Source organism: Momordica charantia (assembly GCF_013281855.1).
Source record: "Momordica charantia cultivar OHB3-1 chromosome 3 unlocalized genomic scaffold, Mcharantia_2.0 BLBB01000003.1, whole genome shotgun sequence".
NCBI classification, from domain to species: Eukaryota; Viridiplantae; Streptophyta; class Magnoliopsida; order Cucurbitales; family Cucurbitaceae; genus Momordica; species Momordica charantia.
Genome location: NW_028275161.1, coordinates 13,739,127 through 13,756,771, shown reverse-complemented (window position 1 = coordinate 13,756,771; position 17,645 = coordinate 13,739,127). Strand labels below are relative to the sequence as shown.

The following is a 17,645-nucleotide window of genomic DNA, read 5'->3' as shown; positions in this document are numbered from 1 at the left end:
GGGGGCACAAGCTGAGGGAATAGGAACATTGGACACATGTTGGCCTAAATAATATGGGAAAGAAGACATGTATGGTTCATTCTGATGTACCTTCTTTGACACGGTAGATATGTATAGCGGCAATTCAGAGACATCTTCACCAGTCAAGAAGAAAGTCAGGTCATCGTCGTCAGTTATTTCCATTACACAAACCTTCGCCTTAAAATTATATACACGTCTAATTATGATATCTTCCTGTAATGGATTTATACTACTTAGCCTACATACATGTCCTAGAAATTCAGCATAGGTGATTTTACTATCCACAGTCAATCCTCTTGTACGACCACCCACGTAATCCTTTTCAATATCTTTCCATTCTCCAGCGAATGATATAAAAACATGAGGCATCCTGCAAATAGACCAAAACACTATAATTAAATACAAATCAATAAATTTACAAACAAACAAGAAAAATTCAAGATTTATATTGCATGGTCTCTGTCCCTGTCCCGGTCCTGGTCCCAGTTTCTATCCCGATCCCGGTCTCAGTTTCTATCCCGATCCCGGTCTCAGTCTCAATCCCGGTCCCGGTCCCAGTCCCTATCCCGGTCCCGGTCTCAGTCCCAATCCCGGTCCCGGTCCCAATCCCTATCCCGGTCTACCCCAGTTTATCCCCATCTCGATCCCGGTCCCGGTCGTATCTGGACATGAAGGACCGGGCTTGAGTTTACCTTCTATCTCGGTCTCAAACCCGATTATAAATTTCATCCCGATACCAATTCCGGTCCAAGTTAAATTCTAGACTTCATTTCTGTTTTCCGTAAAATAACGTTTTTTTCTAGAAAAATGATAAAATTTCGTATCATTACAAGTTTGAAGAAGTACAATATTCTAAAATGATGAAATGGACATACCTATATTGTGAAAACAATGGATTCGAGATAACGGATTATGTGGGGACCGATCAATTGGATAATGTGGGCCAACAATCACGTGGAGAAAATCTTGAGTATTGGAAAAAAAACGTGACTTGCGTGTGTGTGGTGATTTGGAGTTGAAAAAACAAAGTGAGAATTGTTAAGTTGGTCGTTGGTGGGTTGGTTGGAAATTTATTATATCATAAATGCATTTATTATAAAATGAGGGCAATTTAGTCAATTTACAAAGCAAAATAAGGGGATGGGTCAGAAATCCGAGGTGTAGGAATCATAAATAGGTAAAAATCAAAAAGGGGTCAAAAGTCCAAAGTGGTTATTGAAAGGGGTCAAAAATCTCAATTTCCCCGGATTTTAAGGTTAATTATATTTAATGTTGTGATAGTTTTTAAATTTTAAATTAATAAATTAAGATTGCAAGTCTATATTAGTAAACTTTTTATTTTAAACAAATAAAATTTAAGGTTAAAATACTGTTTTGGCGTCTCTAATTTCAACATTAACTTATTTTGATACAGCTTTTAAAAGGTTCCTTTGTGCTTTCAAATTAGGTTCAACTTAGTCATTGTAGTTTTAAAATATTTGTTTTGGTGTCAACATATTTTTAAAAAGTGACATTTTGGTCCCTTAGTTTTATTTTTAATCTTCTTTTTTTTTATAACAATTTCAAACATGACACCACACTCAATATATTTCTCTCTTTTTTTAGGATAATATTTCTTACAATAACCATTACTTTATACTAAACGATTTTTATTACGTGCAGAATTTGTATTAGAACTTTGCAAATAGGGATCACTCCTTAAAAGTACTGGAATTAAAAATGAACTTTTTGAGAGTACACTAACTAAAATGAACAAAAAATTATATATTCTATAAAAAAAAATCAAAGTTATAAGTAAAAAAACCAAAATGAACATTTTGAGAGTAGAGAGACTAAAATAAAGAATGACTGAAAGTATAAGGATGAAAATAATGTTTTTTTACCTTCATCCTTTCAAACAAAATTAAAAAATTTCAAATCAATTCCTTGAATTTCAAATCAGAGGGTTTAAAAGTTCAAATTCCAAGGACATTTCCTATATTAAAAAAAAAGTAAAAAAAAAAAACTTCTAATTTTCCTGAAGTACGAATGAAATGAAAATTTATTCCAACAATTTAGTTCCTATAAGTGAAAAATTCCATCAAAATGAAGTATGAATTTTATTATGTCACGATTTAATTGTTATAATTTATCAAATTTGGTCCTTAAGCAGTTTATCAATTTACATAAGGAAAATCACATCAAATCATAATAAGATTTTATATATTAAAGATTAAATTATTACAAATTTTAAACTATTAAGACTGAATTATTATATATTAAATTTCAGAGACTAAATAATAACCAGAATTAAGTCAGGAAGACGAAATGGTAAAGTACATAGATCAAAAAGATTTTTATATTCTAGTTTTTGGTTTTCAAAATTTACTTTTGTGTTTGTTTTGGTTCCTTAAATTGGAGAAGTTATGTTTAGTCTCTAAAATTTTAATAAATTTCAGATTCAATCCTTGTTGAATTTTGAATGAAGCATCAAGAGTGAAGAAATATGAAATAATTTATTTCATTATTAATTAGTATCCAAATAGAGAAGAATAAAAAAATTATAAAATATCTAAAGTTTCTTTTTTGTGTATTATATGGTTGATGATTGGGAATTGTTGGATCACTTTTCTCGCAAAACATAATCAACTTTGTTTATGCAAAGATTTGCACAACAGTGTGTTTCTGGTTGCAGCTCGAACCCGGCCTCCGGACCGACCTGACCACTTGGGCGGACCTGCACAAAAAGGTGAGCACTCCGACGATCAAGTCAGTATAGGTCGGATTCCAAGTCTAGCTCGAAGCCAGAAATCATCGTACCTGATCGTGGAGTGAGGTCCTCTACTTATGGGTGGTAGTCCCGCTAATCTCGCGACGGTTACACCCGGTAATCTCGGGACCGTCGGTTACACCCGGCGATCTCGGGACCGACGGTTACGCCCGATAATTACGCCGCAGACAGTTGCTCACATCGGCCCCTACCGAGCTCTCCGGTAGGTCGGACCTGGGCTGGGTTCACCTCGGCCCTCATGCTTAGCTTTCTTCGATGTTGGTGGCAGCCGTCTCGGCTATCCGAGCTGGGATGACTCATGAGCCATCTTGGAACACCAATGGGGGTCCTCCACGTGTCCAGGGTATACCCTGGCCCAAACATCGGCCCCCTCTCTGTTTGGTCCGATCTCGACCTGGCAGAGAAGTTCATCCGACTTGCTTCGGACACGTGGCGACTTCCTATTCATGGGAAAATACAACCGTCGCGGAAGATTTATCGTCGGAATATCCAAATATTCCGACGCTTCGGATCTCAGAGAGGATCTTAGCCGTTCGTTGATTACACGTGTACGGTGGGGAAATTCCTCTGACGGGCTATAAATGCCCCCAATTCTTCAGATCATACCCTACGTTCCTTGAATTCTTGGAGTTCGATCTGAAGGCAGCTCGAACCCTTGGTAGGTCGGTCTCTTCCCTCTCTCGAACGTAGTTGCCATGTCGTCCTCCATTAGCAGCAACCTAGGATCCGATTTAGCTCGTAGGTTAGAGTCCGAGCTCGAGGAGATAGAACACTTTAGAATCTCCGATGACGGGGATGATAGCGATGCCTCCACTTCAGGTCAGGGTTTGGAATACCCTTCTAGGATACCTGAGCACTACCTCGGATCCCTTCGTAGGGGGTTCGCTATCCCTGAGAACATCCTCCTCAGGCTTCCGGAGGAGGGGGAGAGAGCTGACCATCATCCAGAGGGATGGGTCACTCTCTATTTCAAAATGTTTGAGTACGGCCTCAGACTTCCCCTTCACCCTTTTGTCCAAGAATTCCTCTTCCGGACTGAGTTGGCTCCGGCTCAAGTGGCCCCCAATGGGTGGGGTGTCATCTTCGCTTTGGCCATCCTCTTTTGGCTTCGAGCTTGGGATAGTGAGGAGGCCGAGCTGTTGGACGTAGACCAGCTCCTCGCGTGCTTCGAGGCGAAAAGGATAGCTAAGAAGCCTGGTCGGTTCTATATGTGCGCAAGGAAAGGCGCAGGCGGTATTGTTAAGGGGCCGACCTCCATCAAGGGATGGGTGAGGAAGTGGTTCTACGCTTCGGGGAAATGGCTCGCAAAGGACGAGTCAGGTCGTTCCTTCTTTGACGTCCCCACTAGGTTTGGGAACCTAGGTACGGAGTAGCTCTTACTTTTCGCAATTTTCTTGTCATTCAGGTCTAACTCGGATTTTGTCTTCGTGCAGTTTCAATCCGACTAGTCCCCGAGCTTACACAGGCCTCCTTCGATACTCTGAAATACTACAAGGAGCGCTTTTCGAGGGGTAGGAAGGTCGGAACCCTGGTGACTGACGAACTGCTGCTCGAGTCCGGGCTGCTAGATTACAACCCTGCAGTTCGTCCCATCGAATCCTCTAGGCCGAACTCTGAACTCGGTATGCCGAACTTGCCTCCCCCCTTTTTCCTCTAACCTTGTGTTGACCCTTGTCCTATCTTGTAGCCATGGTTTGCAGATTTGCAAGCGGCGTGAAGCGCAAGTCCAAGGGCCGAGCTCATGCTCTTGAGGCTGCCCAGAGTTCGAAACCGCCCACCCCTGCCGTGGCAGGGCCTGCCTCGGACGATCCAACCCCGGTGATCGAGCTGGAGTCTTCTGGGGGTCCCTCGAGGGAGAAGCGCCCCAGGGAGCAGACCGAGGCGGTGGACGCCCAGACCGAGGCGGCGGACGCCCCGCCTTTGGGCGAGGAGGCGAGGGAGGAAGCCCCTCTAAAGCGAAGAAGGAAGAAAAAGAAGGCGATCTCTCCCTCGGAGGTCGGAGCTTGCAGGGTCTTGCCTGCAAGTTGGGCTGATCGGGTGGACGATCCTGCGGCCAGGATGGGCGGGACGTCCGATGTGACGGCGCGGTTCAGAATTGAGCCGTCAAGTCTCGGGGTGAGGGAGCAGGTGACTCGCATCTCGGCTGCGAGTTTGGACCGCTGCATAAGGAGGGCGTCCAAATTTGTGAGCGCCCCTGGGTCCGTTCTGCAGAGGACCATTGACTACGCCGCCGAGGTAAGACTAGTGCCCCGTTTTTTGCTTGATTTCGCCCAACAGGTAGTTCGATCTAACCTTTTCCTTGTACCATTTCCCAGGCGTTCGTTGCTTCCATTCAATCGGCTCTGGTTATAAAGGCCGAGCTGGATGGGAGGGAAGCTTTGGCAGCGAGGGAGAAAGAGGAGTTCTCCGCTGCCTTGGAGGCTGCTTCCTCCACCATGAAGGATGAGCTTCTGAAGGCTCACTCTGAGGTGGAGACTTTGAAGGCCGAGGTGGAGTCTCAGGCCGAGCTACTGAAGAAGGAGGAGGACAGGCGCAAGGCTCAGCTCCTAGCTGCCCACGCCATCACCAGGGGCTTGGAGAAGGAGAAGTTCCAGCTCCTGAAGGAGAAGGACGACATGCTCCAGGCGCTCGAGGCGAAGGATAAGGAGTTGGAGCGTGCGACTGCCGAGCTGGAGACGGCGAAGGAGCGCCTCAGCAATGGAGTCCTGCTGGAGGAATCGTTTAGGCAACATCCTGACTTCGATGGATTTGCCAAAGACTTTTCTGACGCGGGCTTCAAGTTCCTCATGAAGGGCATTGCTTCCGACATGCCCGACCTTCAGATCGATTTCAGCGATCTGAAGAGGAGGTACGCCGAGAAGTGGGCGTCTGGGCCTAGCGGCACCCCCGGCCCCCAAGCGTTGGTGGATCGGTACGTCAGGGATCTGGACTCTGACTACTCCGATCCCGAAGAGGACCAGGTCGACTCCCCTCAGGAGGACGCTCCCCCAGCAGGCTCTTAGGCGACCACCCTTCATGAGGCGTTCCGCTGTTCTCCCTCCCATTTTCTTTTGTTTGTAAGTGTCAGGGCAGAGCTACAAGGTCTATAAGCCTTGGCTCTGCTCTTCATTCAATAAAGAGACTCCCATTCGCTTCCACTTTGTTGTTAGTGACCCCTTCGCTTTTCCTTTGAACTGCAGCTAGTGTCACCTCGCACCTCTTTACTTTTGAGGTCGCGCCTTTAATTAAAATAATTTGAAAGTCTGAGTTTGAATCTCTTAATGTTTAATCACATTGCACCAACTCTGGATTGTAACATTCCACCCTTAACTTAAAAAGGTAAAAAGGCCAAAATCCTAAGTCCGTAGCTGTTTTTCATATCATTCCTCGTACCCCCAAGTTCGGAGGCTTGATCACTTTGAACTTTTCACATCGCCCCTTTGCCTTAAAGGTTTGAATTTTAAGTTCGTCAGTGGTTTTCGGCATCGCACCTCGTACCCTTAGGCTTCGAAGGATTGAATTTGAACCAACTGCTGGAATGCGATTGCGTGGGAGTCCGTGGCCCCCATTTAATTTCTGGTCGAACTCGGAAGCACGAAATTAAATCATCACATTTATTCCGATCATAATGCTTTAGGAATAGTCATTACAAATTCACGGAGAACCCTTTTGGCATTTCAAGGATAATAACGCTTCAGGTGTTCCGCGTTCACGGGTGCGCGAGGACATCTCCTTTCGGATCGGCCAATACGTACGTCCCAGGTCGGACTATGCCCTTGATCTCAAATGGGCCTTCCCAGGCCGGATCAAGGGCACCCACATGCGTTTGGACCCTCCTTAAGACCAGATGGCCGACCTGAAAGGCCCGAGGTCGAACGCGGGCATTGTAATGTCTGGCCATCCTACCCTGATATTCCGCCAGGCGTAGCTGGGCCATTGCTCGTCTTTCTTCCAACAAGTCGAGGTTGAGGAGCAGCTCTTCCTCATTTGTCGAAGGCTCGTAATGCTCTACTCTGTCAGATGGCATGCCGATCTCAATCGGGACTACAGCTTCGGAGCCGAAAGCCAGGGAAAACGGGGTCTCCCCGTCGACCCCCGCTGGGTGGTCCGGTACGACCATAGAACTTCGGGTAGCTCCTCGGCCCACCTGGCTTTCTTGGAGTCCAGTCTAAGTTTGATGCCTCGCTTGATGATCTTGTTGACCGCCTCCACCTGCCCATTTGCTTGCGGATGTGCGGGGGACGAGCTGAGATGACTTATGCCAAGTTTGCTGCAAAAGTCTTTGAACTTGGCGTTGTCAAACTGCTTGCCATTGTCTGTCACTATGGCCTGTGGTATACCAAAGCGACATATGATGTTCGTCCATACGAAGGACGTGACCCTGAATTCCGTTATGTGGGAGAGCGCTTCGGCCTCGGCCCACTTGGTGAAGTAATCCACAGCAACCACAGCGAACTTGGTCTGGCCCTTGCCCAAAGGGAAAGGGCCAATGATATCCACCCCCCACTGCGCGAATGGCCACGGGGCCGAGATGGGGGTGAGCAGCTCGGGAGGTTGGTGGATTATGGTTCCGTAGCGTTAGCAATTGTCGCAAGTTCTAACGAACTTCTTGGCGTCCTGGCTGAGGGTCGGCCAATAGTATCCTTGTCGGATCACTTTGGCTGACAGCGACCGGGCGCCTGAGTGATTGCCGCACACTCCTTCGTGGATCTCTCTAAGGACGTACAGGCCCTCTTCAGGGGTTAGGCATTTCAACAGAGGCAGGGAAAAACCACGTCGGTACAATGCCCCATCTCGGATCACGAACCGAGCTGCCTGTCTTGCCAACTTTCTGCGCTCCTTGGGGTCTTGTGGTGAGTTGCCCCTAATGAAGTCTGCGATCGGGTCCATCCATGAGGGTTCTGGAGCGCCGATCTCCATCAGATCTGGTTCTAAGATCGAGGGATTATCTAGGATCTCGACGGGGACCGACCTGGCCAGGTCGGTCTCGTACGCCGATGCTAACTTGGCCAAGGCGTCAGCATTAGAATTCTCCGCCCGCGGAATCCGGCTTACTTCGTAAGTTCGAAACTGGTTGAGGTATGATCTGACCTTGCCCAAATACTTCTCCATTCGGGTGTCTTTGGCTTGGTATTCGTCCTTGATCTGGTTCACAACCAGCTGGGAGTCACTGAAGACCTTAACACAAGAGGCCCCCAATGCTCGAGCGATTCGCAGGCCAGCAATAAATGCTTCATACTCAGCCTCGTTGTTAGAAGTCCGGAAGCTGAACCGCAAGGCATACTCAAATCGTTCACCCCCTGGTCCGAGCAAGAGGACCCCGGCTCCGCACCCCTTCTCATTGGAGGATCCGTCGACGTAGACTGTCCAAGGCAGGTCGGTCCCGCTCAGCTCGGAAAGTGGTGTGAGCTCGGCTATGAAATCTGCCGCTGCTTGCCCTTTTAACGCAGTTCTGGGTTCGAACTGGATGTCGTACTCACTTAACTCTATCGCTCACTTCATTAGGCGCCCGGAAGCTTCCGGCTTGTGGAAGATACTTTTAAGGGGCGAGTTAGTGAGTACCACCACCGTATGGGCTTGGAAGTATGGTCTAAGTCGTCGGGCCGAGGTGACCAAAGCGAGAGCCAACTTCTCCATCTGAGGGTATCTAGCCTCGGCTTCGGTCATAGCCTTGCTTGTGTAGTAGACCGGGTTTTGCCGCGCTTCCTCTTGCCGGATTAGGGCCGAGCTGACGGCACTGTCAGACACTGCTAGGTATAATTGGAGCTTGTCTCCCGACATAGGCTTGGCAAGCAAGGGTGCCGAACAGAGGTAGTTCTTCAATTGCTGAAACGCTTGCTTGCACTCCGCCGTCCATTCAAACGGCCCTTTCTTTCGTAAAACCTTGAAGAAAGGGAGGCACTTGTCCGTTGACCTTGAAGCAAACCGGTTCAGGGCCGCAATCCTGCCATTGAGGCACTGAAGCTGTTTCAGCGTTTTAGGTGCCTCCATCTCGATCACGGCTCTAATCTTTTCGGGGTTGGCCTCGATCCCCCGGTTGTTTACCATGAAGCCAAGGAATTTTCCCGAGGAGACTCCAAAGGCACACTTGGCAGGGTTGAGCTTCATTTGATATGCCCTCAGAACCTCGAAGGCTTCGGCCAGGTCGGAGAGATGCGACTCAGACTGCTTGCTCTTGACAAGCATGTCGTCCACATACACCTCCATATTCCGGCCGATCTGCTTGGCGAACATTTTGTTCACCATTCTCTGGTAGGTCGCTCCTGCGTTTTTTAACCCGAAGGGCATGACCTTGTAGCAGTACAGACCTTGGTCTGTTATAAAAGCGGTATGACCTTCATCTGAGACATGCATCTTGATTTGGTTGTACCCAGAGTAGGCGTCCATGAAAGTGAGCAGTTCGTGCCCAGCTATGGCGTCCACGAGCTGATCAATCCTCGGCAGTGGGAAGCAATCCTTCGGACATGCCTTATTTAAATTCGTAAAGTCTACGCACATTCTCCACTTGCCGTTAGATTTTTTAACTAATACAACATTGGAGAGCCACTCGGGATACGAAATTTCTCTTATGTATTCAGCTTTCAAAAGTTTGTTAACTTTCTCAACAATTACATCACTTCTCTCCTTGTTTATAGGTCTTCTCTTTTGTTTCACAGGTCGGAATGATGGATCTATGCTGAGGCGATGCGTCATAATTCGCGGGTCGATGCCAAGCATGTCCTCATGGGACCATGCAAAGACGTCCGAGTTGGATCTGAGGAAGTGGATTAGCTCCTCTCTGTCGGTGGCCCCCAGCTTGGTTCCTATGCTTACCTGCTTCTCGGGGCTAAGCAGAGGAACAAGCTCGAGCTCCTCGGTGGGTGCGGCAAACTCCTTCCTCGGCAGGTCGGCCTCGAACTCGAGCGTCCCATCCCTGAGAGTTTCGAGGGCGCAAACTGATGGGCCTTTGAGTGCGGCGGCATAACACTCCCTCGAAGCGGTTTGCTCTCCTCGGACCGTGCCCACGCCGCTGGGGGTGGGATACTTCAAAACTTGATGAACTGTTGAAGGAATGGCCCAAAAGGAGTGGATGATGGGTCTCCCAAAGATGGCGTTATAGGCCGACCTACCATCAACTACCACGAACTCGGCCATTTGAGTGATCCGGGTTTGGTTCTGCCCCAGCGTGACCGGCAAGTCGATGCAGCCCTCTGGGATGACCGATTCTCCAGAGAACCCAACCAGCGGCGTCGGGCTTCTCCTCAATTGCGACCTCGTCCAGCCCAAGGCGAGGTAGGTCGGTAAGGACAGGACGTTAGCGGATGCGCCCCCGTCTACCAGTACTCTCCTAACCACCACATGATCAATCAAGGGAGCAATCACAAGGGCATCATTGTGGGGCAGATGTACCTCCTCCAAGTCTACACCGTCGAAGGTGATTGGGCAGGTCGGCCCGTGCTCCCTGATGACGCACACCTCGCGTCTGGCTGCACGGGCTAACTCCTTTCTTTTATGCCCGGATTGACCCCCGCTTGGTCCTCCAAAAATGGTGTTGATGACCGCAGGTCGGTCGGTGCGCCGAGGTGGCGTTCTAGAACGCTTTCGCTCCTCCTTTTTCTCTGCTGAGCTAGTCCCGGGCTTTCCCACAAACTTCTTGAAGTAGCCGTCTTGAATTAGATCTTCAATTTGGCGCTTCAATTCCCAGCAGTCCGACGTGTTGTGGCCGTGCTCCCGATGGAAGCGGCAGTACTTGTCCTTGCTGCGCCTCTCCGGGGCTCCCCGAAGTTTCTCCGGACGCTTGAGTAGTTTTTCCATTCCAGAATCCTCGATGTTCGTTAGGATCTCGAAAATTGGAATCGTGGTTGGGGTGAAGCGCTCGTAAGGTCGGCTCCTGGTTGGTCCGTTCTCCGCCCTTCGATACTCAGCTCGGCCGCTGGAGAAGGATCCTTTGTCTTTGGACTTGGGATCTGCCCTTTCATCTTTTCCACTTCTGCCCCGGCCGATCTTTCGTTCAGGTCGGCCGGTTTTGGTTCGGAGGAGCTCCTGTCCATCGATGACTTTCTTCGCCTTCTGGAGCACCTCGGCGAAGGTGGCCGGGGCCTCCTCTCCAAGTTTCACCGTGAGGGCCTCATCGGCTAGACCGGTGAGGAAGTAGCACATGGCCGAGTCATCGGAGCAGTGTGCGACCTTCAACTGCTCCTCCTGGAATCTGGTAACATACTCCCGCAGCGTCTCCCCCTCCTTCTGCCTGATGGTGGCGAGATGGGTCGCTGTCTTTTTGTCGTAGTGCCGAGAAGAGAACTGGGCGAGGAACTCCCTTCTCAGCTGAGAGTAGGTCGAGATCGATCTGGCTGGCAATCTCCGGTACCACAAACGCGCGCTGCCAGTAAGCGCGATCTGAAAGGCGCGGCATTTGATTGCGTCTGATGCCGCTTGGAAGTCCATGAGGCCTTCAAAGACTTCAACATAGTCCTTGGGGTCCTTCGTCCCGTCATAAGGCTTCACGGTAGGAGCTTTGAACTTCGGAGGGATTGGTGCTTCCAAAACGTCCGAGGTGAAAGACGATTCTCCCAAGTCGCCATCGTTCAGTGAATCGTCCTTCTGCTCACATTTGGCCTTTAGGGCCTCCACTTGAGCATCGAGCTCCCCCCTTAGCTGGTCGAATTCCTCCCTTGTGATTATCCCTGCGGGGTTGTGAGAGGATTCAGCCTGCTGGTTGGAGCTCCTGTGGGAGCGGGATGGCGATTGCCCCTTTCGGAGAGACGAGCCTCTCTTTCGGTTGAGATGCTCGCGGAGGTCTCCCTTCTGGTGAGTGTACCCCTCACTCCCGTTGTCTTCGGGACGTTCCTCCTCGGCCGGGCCGAGGTGGGAACCCCTTTGCTCGCATGCGTCTATGCGCGTCGCCCGATTTTCAGATCGGGACCCTGCGCCTGCAGCTAGCACCATGTCGTTATACATTGCCTCCATGAAGCGCATTGCCTCCATCTCTCTCTGGAGCGCATCAAAATCCTCGCTTGTTGGAGTCGGGGCTGGACCCCGGGCGCCCTTCTTAGAGGTCCCACCTCGACCACGGGTGGCCTTGGACGTCCTCGGGTGTGCAGGCGGCAGGGCAGGCGCGGTGATTCGTGCCGACCTGCGGAGGGGTTCCGCTGCCAGGCCGTCGTGACCTTGCCCTTCTGCCGCCACTGCTCCGACCTCCCTCTGGTGGGCATCGCTGGCAGCCAGAGTCCTTCGATCCGTCGTATTGGTCGAATTCGCTGGTTGAACCATGTTCGCTCGCGTGTTGGTTTAAAGGAATCGGGATGACTTAGATTGTCAGTTATTCCCACAGACGGCGCCAAATGTTTATGCAAAGATTTGCACAACAGTGTGTTTCTGGTTGCAGCTCGAACCCGGCCTCCGGACCGACCTGACCACTTGGGCGGACCTGCACAAAAAGGTGAGCACTCCGACGATCAAGTCAGTATAGGTCGGATTCCAAGTCCAGCTCGAAGCCAGAAATCATCGTACCTGATCGTGGAGTGAGGTCCTCTACTTATGGGTGGTAGTCCCGCTAATCTCGCGACGGTTACACCCGGTAATCTCGGGACCGTCGGTTACACCCGGCGATCTCGGGACCGACGGTTACGCCCGATAATTACGCCGCAGACAGTTGCTCACATCGGCCCCTACCGAGCTCTCCGGTAGGTCGGACCTGGGCTGGGTTCACCTCGGCGCTCATGCTTAGCTTTCTTCGATGTTGGTGGCAGCCGTCTCGGCTATCCGAGCTGGGATGACTCATGAGCCATCTTGGAGCACCAATGGGGGTCCTCCACGTGTCCAGGGTATACCCTGCCCCAAACAAACTTGATTTCCAGACAGCTACACGGAATCTTAGAGAAAGATTGGATTTGTTATCTCAGGTAGGTTTGCTTTTCGTGAAAAAAATACCAATTAAAGTGGAGAGCTTCTTCAAACAACAAGGAGCTTGGTAAATTATTCAATCGAATGATATTTAACATGTTTCTCATATCTTCTCCAGAAATAAGTTGAGTACTTCTTTGCAAAATTGAGAAAAGAGAGTCGACATAGATCCCATTGGCTCAGAGCCATCAAGGATGAATCCACGATCATTCATTTGGTTCTCTTGTGGATAAAGGACTAATACAATAGAACTAAGACTACTTCCACGATAATTTTTATATACGACGAAGGTAAGGAGTAGTCATTTATACCGAAATGTTAGATATCCATAAATGAATTAAATTTACCAACCCATCAACTTAAACTTTTGGATCGAGGGGTGGTTTATTCATTTTTCACACTAAGAGATAGCACAAACCAAAAGGTGACTCTTGAAAATGTCTAGGAAGCAAGCACTACATTGGAACGAGAAATTCTTATTAAGGGTGTTACTTTTCTTAGCGCAGACTTGCCTAAACGAAACGGATAATTCCAGGTAATCCTCGTTTAAGCGTCCGAAAATTTTCCCCATTGATTGAAGTTTATTGAAAAACATCTGTAGTTTATGAGTTTTACCCATTGTATTTTTAGTGCTTTCATGATTCAAACTTCTTAACTAATGTAACCAATCTTTGAACAATAATTTGGAGAATGTACCTGAAAAGATAAGTTAATGAAATAAAGTGATAGGAAAGATATTTTATTTTCAAATATAATAAATACAGAGGTGAAAATTAATCATTTCAATCAATTAAGAAGGTTCTTAATGCTCAAATTAAAAGTACAATTAAATGTTCGAGAGAGTGTGTTGCTAATGATTAAAAAAAAATATTGAAGCTAAAAGCATTGACAAATCTACTATCAACTGCTAATATGAACATAGCTATGGACAAATACTGCTTCGCTTGAGGTCGGATGTTCAAATTCCCATACCCCAATTTAAGAAAAAAAAAGAAAAGAAGAATCTACTACCAACCCAACTGTTTTCATTAGAAACCCCTCCAAAGTTAAAACTGCTTCTACAAATGCTTCTACATTATACTCCTACATAAACATGTAACTTAAATCAGTTAAAAGCACTTTTAACAGCCAAAAGCACTGCCGAATATTATATAAAATGGCTCAACTATCATGCTACAGCCAAACAGAATCCTAAACTGGTGTTGTATGATAATTTCTGGTCCATACAAAACTATTGAAGAGCTCAGACTAGAGACTAGGATACATGAACATTCAGACTTGGTAAACTAAAGTTAGAAGTTTCCAATAAAGCCAAAGCTTAAGATCCCCCATGAATCATACAGATTGTACAAAGGAGAAAATTTGTTGAATAAGAACCATTTGTTAGCAGTTTCATATAACAGCAGATGAGCTTATGCAATAAGAAGATTGTTGGAAGACTCACTCAGGCTGAAGGCTCTGGATTCAAAACTGGAAGGATTCTTAGAGCAGACGAACCAAGGTGCATGCCCCGAATAATTCCGCCATATCCAACCTTCACTCTATGACACAGAAGCAATATAGAATCCCACAATGCCGTTCGTCCCTGAAAGTAAAGATCGAAATGGTTATTTTTATATCAATACTGTTTCAGAAACTTGTAGGAAAGATCAGTTTCGGACGGTAACATTATGTATTCCATGATACCGAACAGAGTTTAAGAATGATTTTCACAACAAATATCATGTTCAAGGGCTGCCAACCTGAAGGGAAAACTGAAGCTTCTTATCCCAGTACAAAGAAAATATTGGGGGGTTTTTCCTTCCAACGGCAAGTATGCAGGCTCCTGGGTGAAGAACAGAAGGGACGCCATATATAATCGCTACATACTTTTCGGGAAACCGTTCCTTTGGAGGAAGAAACCCTAAGAACAAAGGATTTTTACTGGACTGAGCTCCAGCATAGGTTGAAGGATCCAGATGTAGCATCCACTTTGGATGCTCTAGGAAAGCACAAGATAGATACAAGAGTAAGTGAGAATCAGTTGGAAGCTCGAGTGTCCACTTCTTATTCTTCTTATCATAAACCTCTCCAGTCCCAAGATACTCGTAATTCTTCAAGCAGGTCCCTTCAGAAAGCTCTGTAGAATTACAAAGGTAGCGTCAAAGGCCAGTTTAAATAATGTTTCCTAACATCTATTTTGCAAAATCATTAGATCAAGACGATGGGTAAACTGGAAAACGCAGTATACTGATCATCTACAACCTACGCCCACCTCTGATTCTTTGTACTGTATAATCTGCTCGAATACTGCTTTGAGGCAGCAAGCCTTTGACCCATTCACCCTTCATCAGAGAAAGGAGTTTCTGGTGTTCGGCAATGGCATTGACACACTCTTGCATGATTGGAACTAAGAGATTCTGCTGAGGGGACTGTTGTGCATTCGCCAGAGGCATCCTGGCTGCATTGAAGATGTGGTGATTGCAAGCAAAGCAAAGCAATTATTATTATTATTATTATTATTTTGATAGAAAACCAAACTTTCATCAGTGACAAATGAAAGAACAAGCAAAGAAATTATAACTAGAGAACCTCTAAGAAACGAAAATTATGGAAACTTCTAAAGAAAATAAAGGAGAACCTTACTTGTAGAGGCATCTATTGATTGCACGAGTGTTGCTCGTAACTGGTGAAGGAGCCCATCTTCATCAAGGGTCAATGTTGGTTGCCATTCATTAGTCCTGTCAACCGAAGACACGGTGGGAATGGATCCAGTGGAGTCGCCTACTGGACTTATAGTAATTGAGACACCTAGTTTAGCAGCCACTTCCTTTACCTTCAGAAAACCAAGAAATTAAGCAGGCTAGTAAGGTGCAAAGGATGTGTAACCTATCAATAATCATCATCATTAGATTTCAAGTTCAGCTCCTCGTGCAACTAAGCAAATATCATACTTTCAAACAAACTTATAAACTGATCAGTCAGAAATTCACATGCAATCTTAATAAAGAGACATAAAAGAAATAAGTTAGGAATAAATCTTATGCTTACAGCTATTGCTTCCACATACCTCCTATCTAAAGAATGCACTGAGGTTACTATAACAGAGCTTGAAAAACAAGAGATGCTAAAGCATAAAAATTCGGTGGTTTTCACTTGTGAAAGTGGTTCAAATCTGAGTCAATGAGAATTAATTACTAAAGCACAAAGTAGACCAAGCATACCTGAACATGACTTGTTTCAATCTTTTCTAGAAGAGGATTAAGCAGAATGGAAGAAAACCATTGCCTGAGACGATCACGCCATTCCTCGATTTGGGGATATACACCCAAATTCTTGAAAGCTTCAACCGTTTCCTCCATAGACATTGGGGAGGGAACATCACCCTCTACTTTCTTAGGAGGAGTGGTGAATTTCTGCGAACTTGGAGACATCCTTACAGGCCTCAAGGGAGTACTTCTGGTAGTTCCAGAGGTATTAGCTGAAGTAGCAACAGTACTGGGACTGGCTATACCAACACCGCTGGTGGTGGGGGGTGGAGTTGCCAATTTTCCTGCAGACTCAGTTAATTTTTCATCTACTTCAGTAAGGAACCGTTCAAATTCTTCTTCAGATGTAATTTCTTTCAGAGAAGATCCTTGCTTGCTTGACCATGGGGTGCAAACCATTGAATCAAGCCCTGATGAACTCTGGGCAGAAGGAGGCAGTGGTGAGGCCACTCCAGAGACAAGATATAAGGAAGATGCAGAACCCGGGGATTTCGAAGGTGTTGTGAAAGGCTGCATTTTACTTCCACTGGCGGAGTTCAATTTATCCATGTTTCTTTGAGATGAAAAACTAAAACTGCCAATTGATTGGTGAAGAGGAACAAGAACATCAGAAGAAGGCGATGCATATGGTTTAGATTTTGGAGGCTTTACGGCCTTTTCGGATACCGCATCATCAACCTTTGGTTTTAATCCCATAAGTCCTAGTTGACGCTTGGAAAGAGGCGTTCGATCCTTGATTCCTTTAGAGGCAGATGTAATAGGCACACTACCACTAAACCTTCCTCTAAACAAAGATATTGCTTTTAAGAAAGCTAATATTGTTCCCAAAAATACTAAGCCTACCAGAGTCTGAACAGCCTTAGCAAATAAGCCTGAAGCATAAAAAAGAAAGATTAGGAAAAAAAAAGAAATCAATACAGCCATAAGTGTCCATGGTGGTATAGCTCAAAGCAGACATAAACAAATGAGAATAATCTAGTAGCTTACAGGCTGCCTCTTCGGGGAAGTTTTTGAGCTTCAAATTGTCAATAATAACATTTTCCCTTCATTAATTCAGAAAAAAACAAATGTTTAGCTTCAGTTAACTGAAAACAGAATCCATTGCAGAAAAAAGTATCTAAAAACATCTTAAATTCTAATTTCTTGTTCACATTCAAAACAGCATCCCAATATCCAGCTGCTCTAAGAATTGAGACCAAATTAAGAACCAACGGTGCGCACCACAGATCACACAGACTCAAACAATAGCAAAAGAAAGCCATACACAGAAAACGAAGACCAAAAAGTTGACAAAATTCTAAACACATACAAGGAAGATGTAGGAAGACCGAACTGTACCAGGAAAGAATACGAAGGAAGGCGAATGCAGATGCAGAGGAGATGGAGAAGATGCAGAGGAAGGTGAACTTCGAAGGTTGGAGACTGTTGGCGGTGAGAGCGGCGGATAAGGCCGGGTTCTGGTACGCCGAGAACTTCAAGGGCTTCGAGCTCTCGGCTCTTCCGCCATTGGAAGCTGCTTCCATTCGTATTGGGTCCAAAATTTGCAATGCGATTTAGGGTTGGCAGCAGAAATACGGATTCGTTAAGAGTAATACTACAACATTGAGGAAGAACTCTGAAACTGTTCTTCTTTACAGAATCTTTGGCTTCGGTCTCTTCCTTTGCACCTGCATTTGAAAATGCAATAAAACCTCATGCCTTGCCAGGGTTTTTCTTTCTTCCTTTTATTTTTTTTCTCTTTCTTA

General features: G+C 46.6%; 2 protein-coding genes across 5 annotated transcripts in view; both read right to left on the bottom strand.

Moving 5' to 3' along the window:
• LOC148212429 (uncharacterized) overlaps positions 1-391 on the bottom strand; it is a 7,139-nt gene extending 6,748 nt beyond the window's left edge. Inside the window, exon 1 of the mRNA XM_088121583.1 lies at positions 268-391. Coding sequence (XP_087977709.1) covers positions 268-269 — 2 coding nt within the window. The 5' untranslated portion in view covers positions 270-391. The remainder of the gene's footprint in view (positions 1-267) is intronic.
• On the bottom strand, positions 111-17,645 carry LOC111016222 (cytochrome B561, amino-terminal protein). Of its 4 annotated transcripts, none has more exons than XM_088121580.1 (8): positions 17,239-17,645; positions 16,888-16,943; positions 15,856-16,772; positions 15,278-15,467; positions 14,907-15,092; positions 14,395-14,771; positions 14,097-14,237; positions 111-391 (listed from the first exon to the last, which is right to left on the bottom strand). In XM_088121580.1, the coding sequence occupies exons 1-7, from the start codon at positions 17,421-17,423 to the stop codon at positions 14,097-14,099; spliced, it is 2,052 nt and encodes a 683-aa protein (XP_087977706.1). In that variant the 5' UTR covers positions 17,424-17,645; the 3' UTR covers positions 111-391. The 4 variants fall into 4 exon arrangements, with proteins under 4 accessions (XP_087977706.1, XP_087977707.1, XP_022147222.1 ...); XM_088121581.1 differs by lacking the exon at positions 111-391 and adding an exon at positions 12,901-13,348; XM_022291530.2 differs by lacking the exon at positions 111-391 and adding an exon at positions 13,412-13,735.

Bases quoted from the DNA above. Each gene is read 5' to 3' on its own strand.
- LOC111016222 (XM_088121580.1), bottom strand. From the start codon at position 17,423: ATGGAAGCAGCTTCCAATGGCGGAAGAGCCGAGAGCTCGAAGCCCTTG. The intron at 16,773-16,887 runs GTAAGCTACTAG...TTTATGCTTCAG, and splicing joins CTTCCCCGAAGAGGCAGCCT to GCTTATTTGCTAAGGCTGTT. The intron at 14,238-14,394 runs GTTGGCAGCCCT...CTTTACTTTCAG, and splicing joins AGCTTCAGTTTTCCCTTCAG to GGACGAACGGCATTGTGGGA.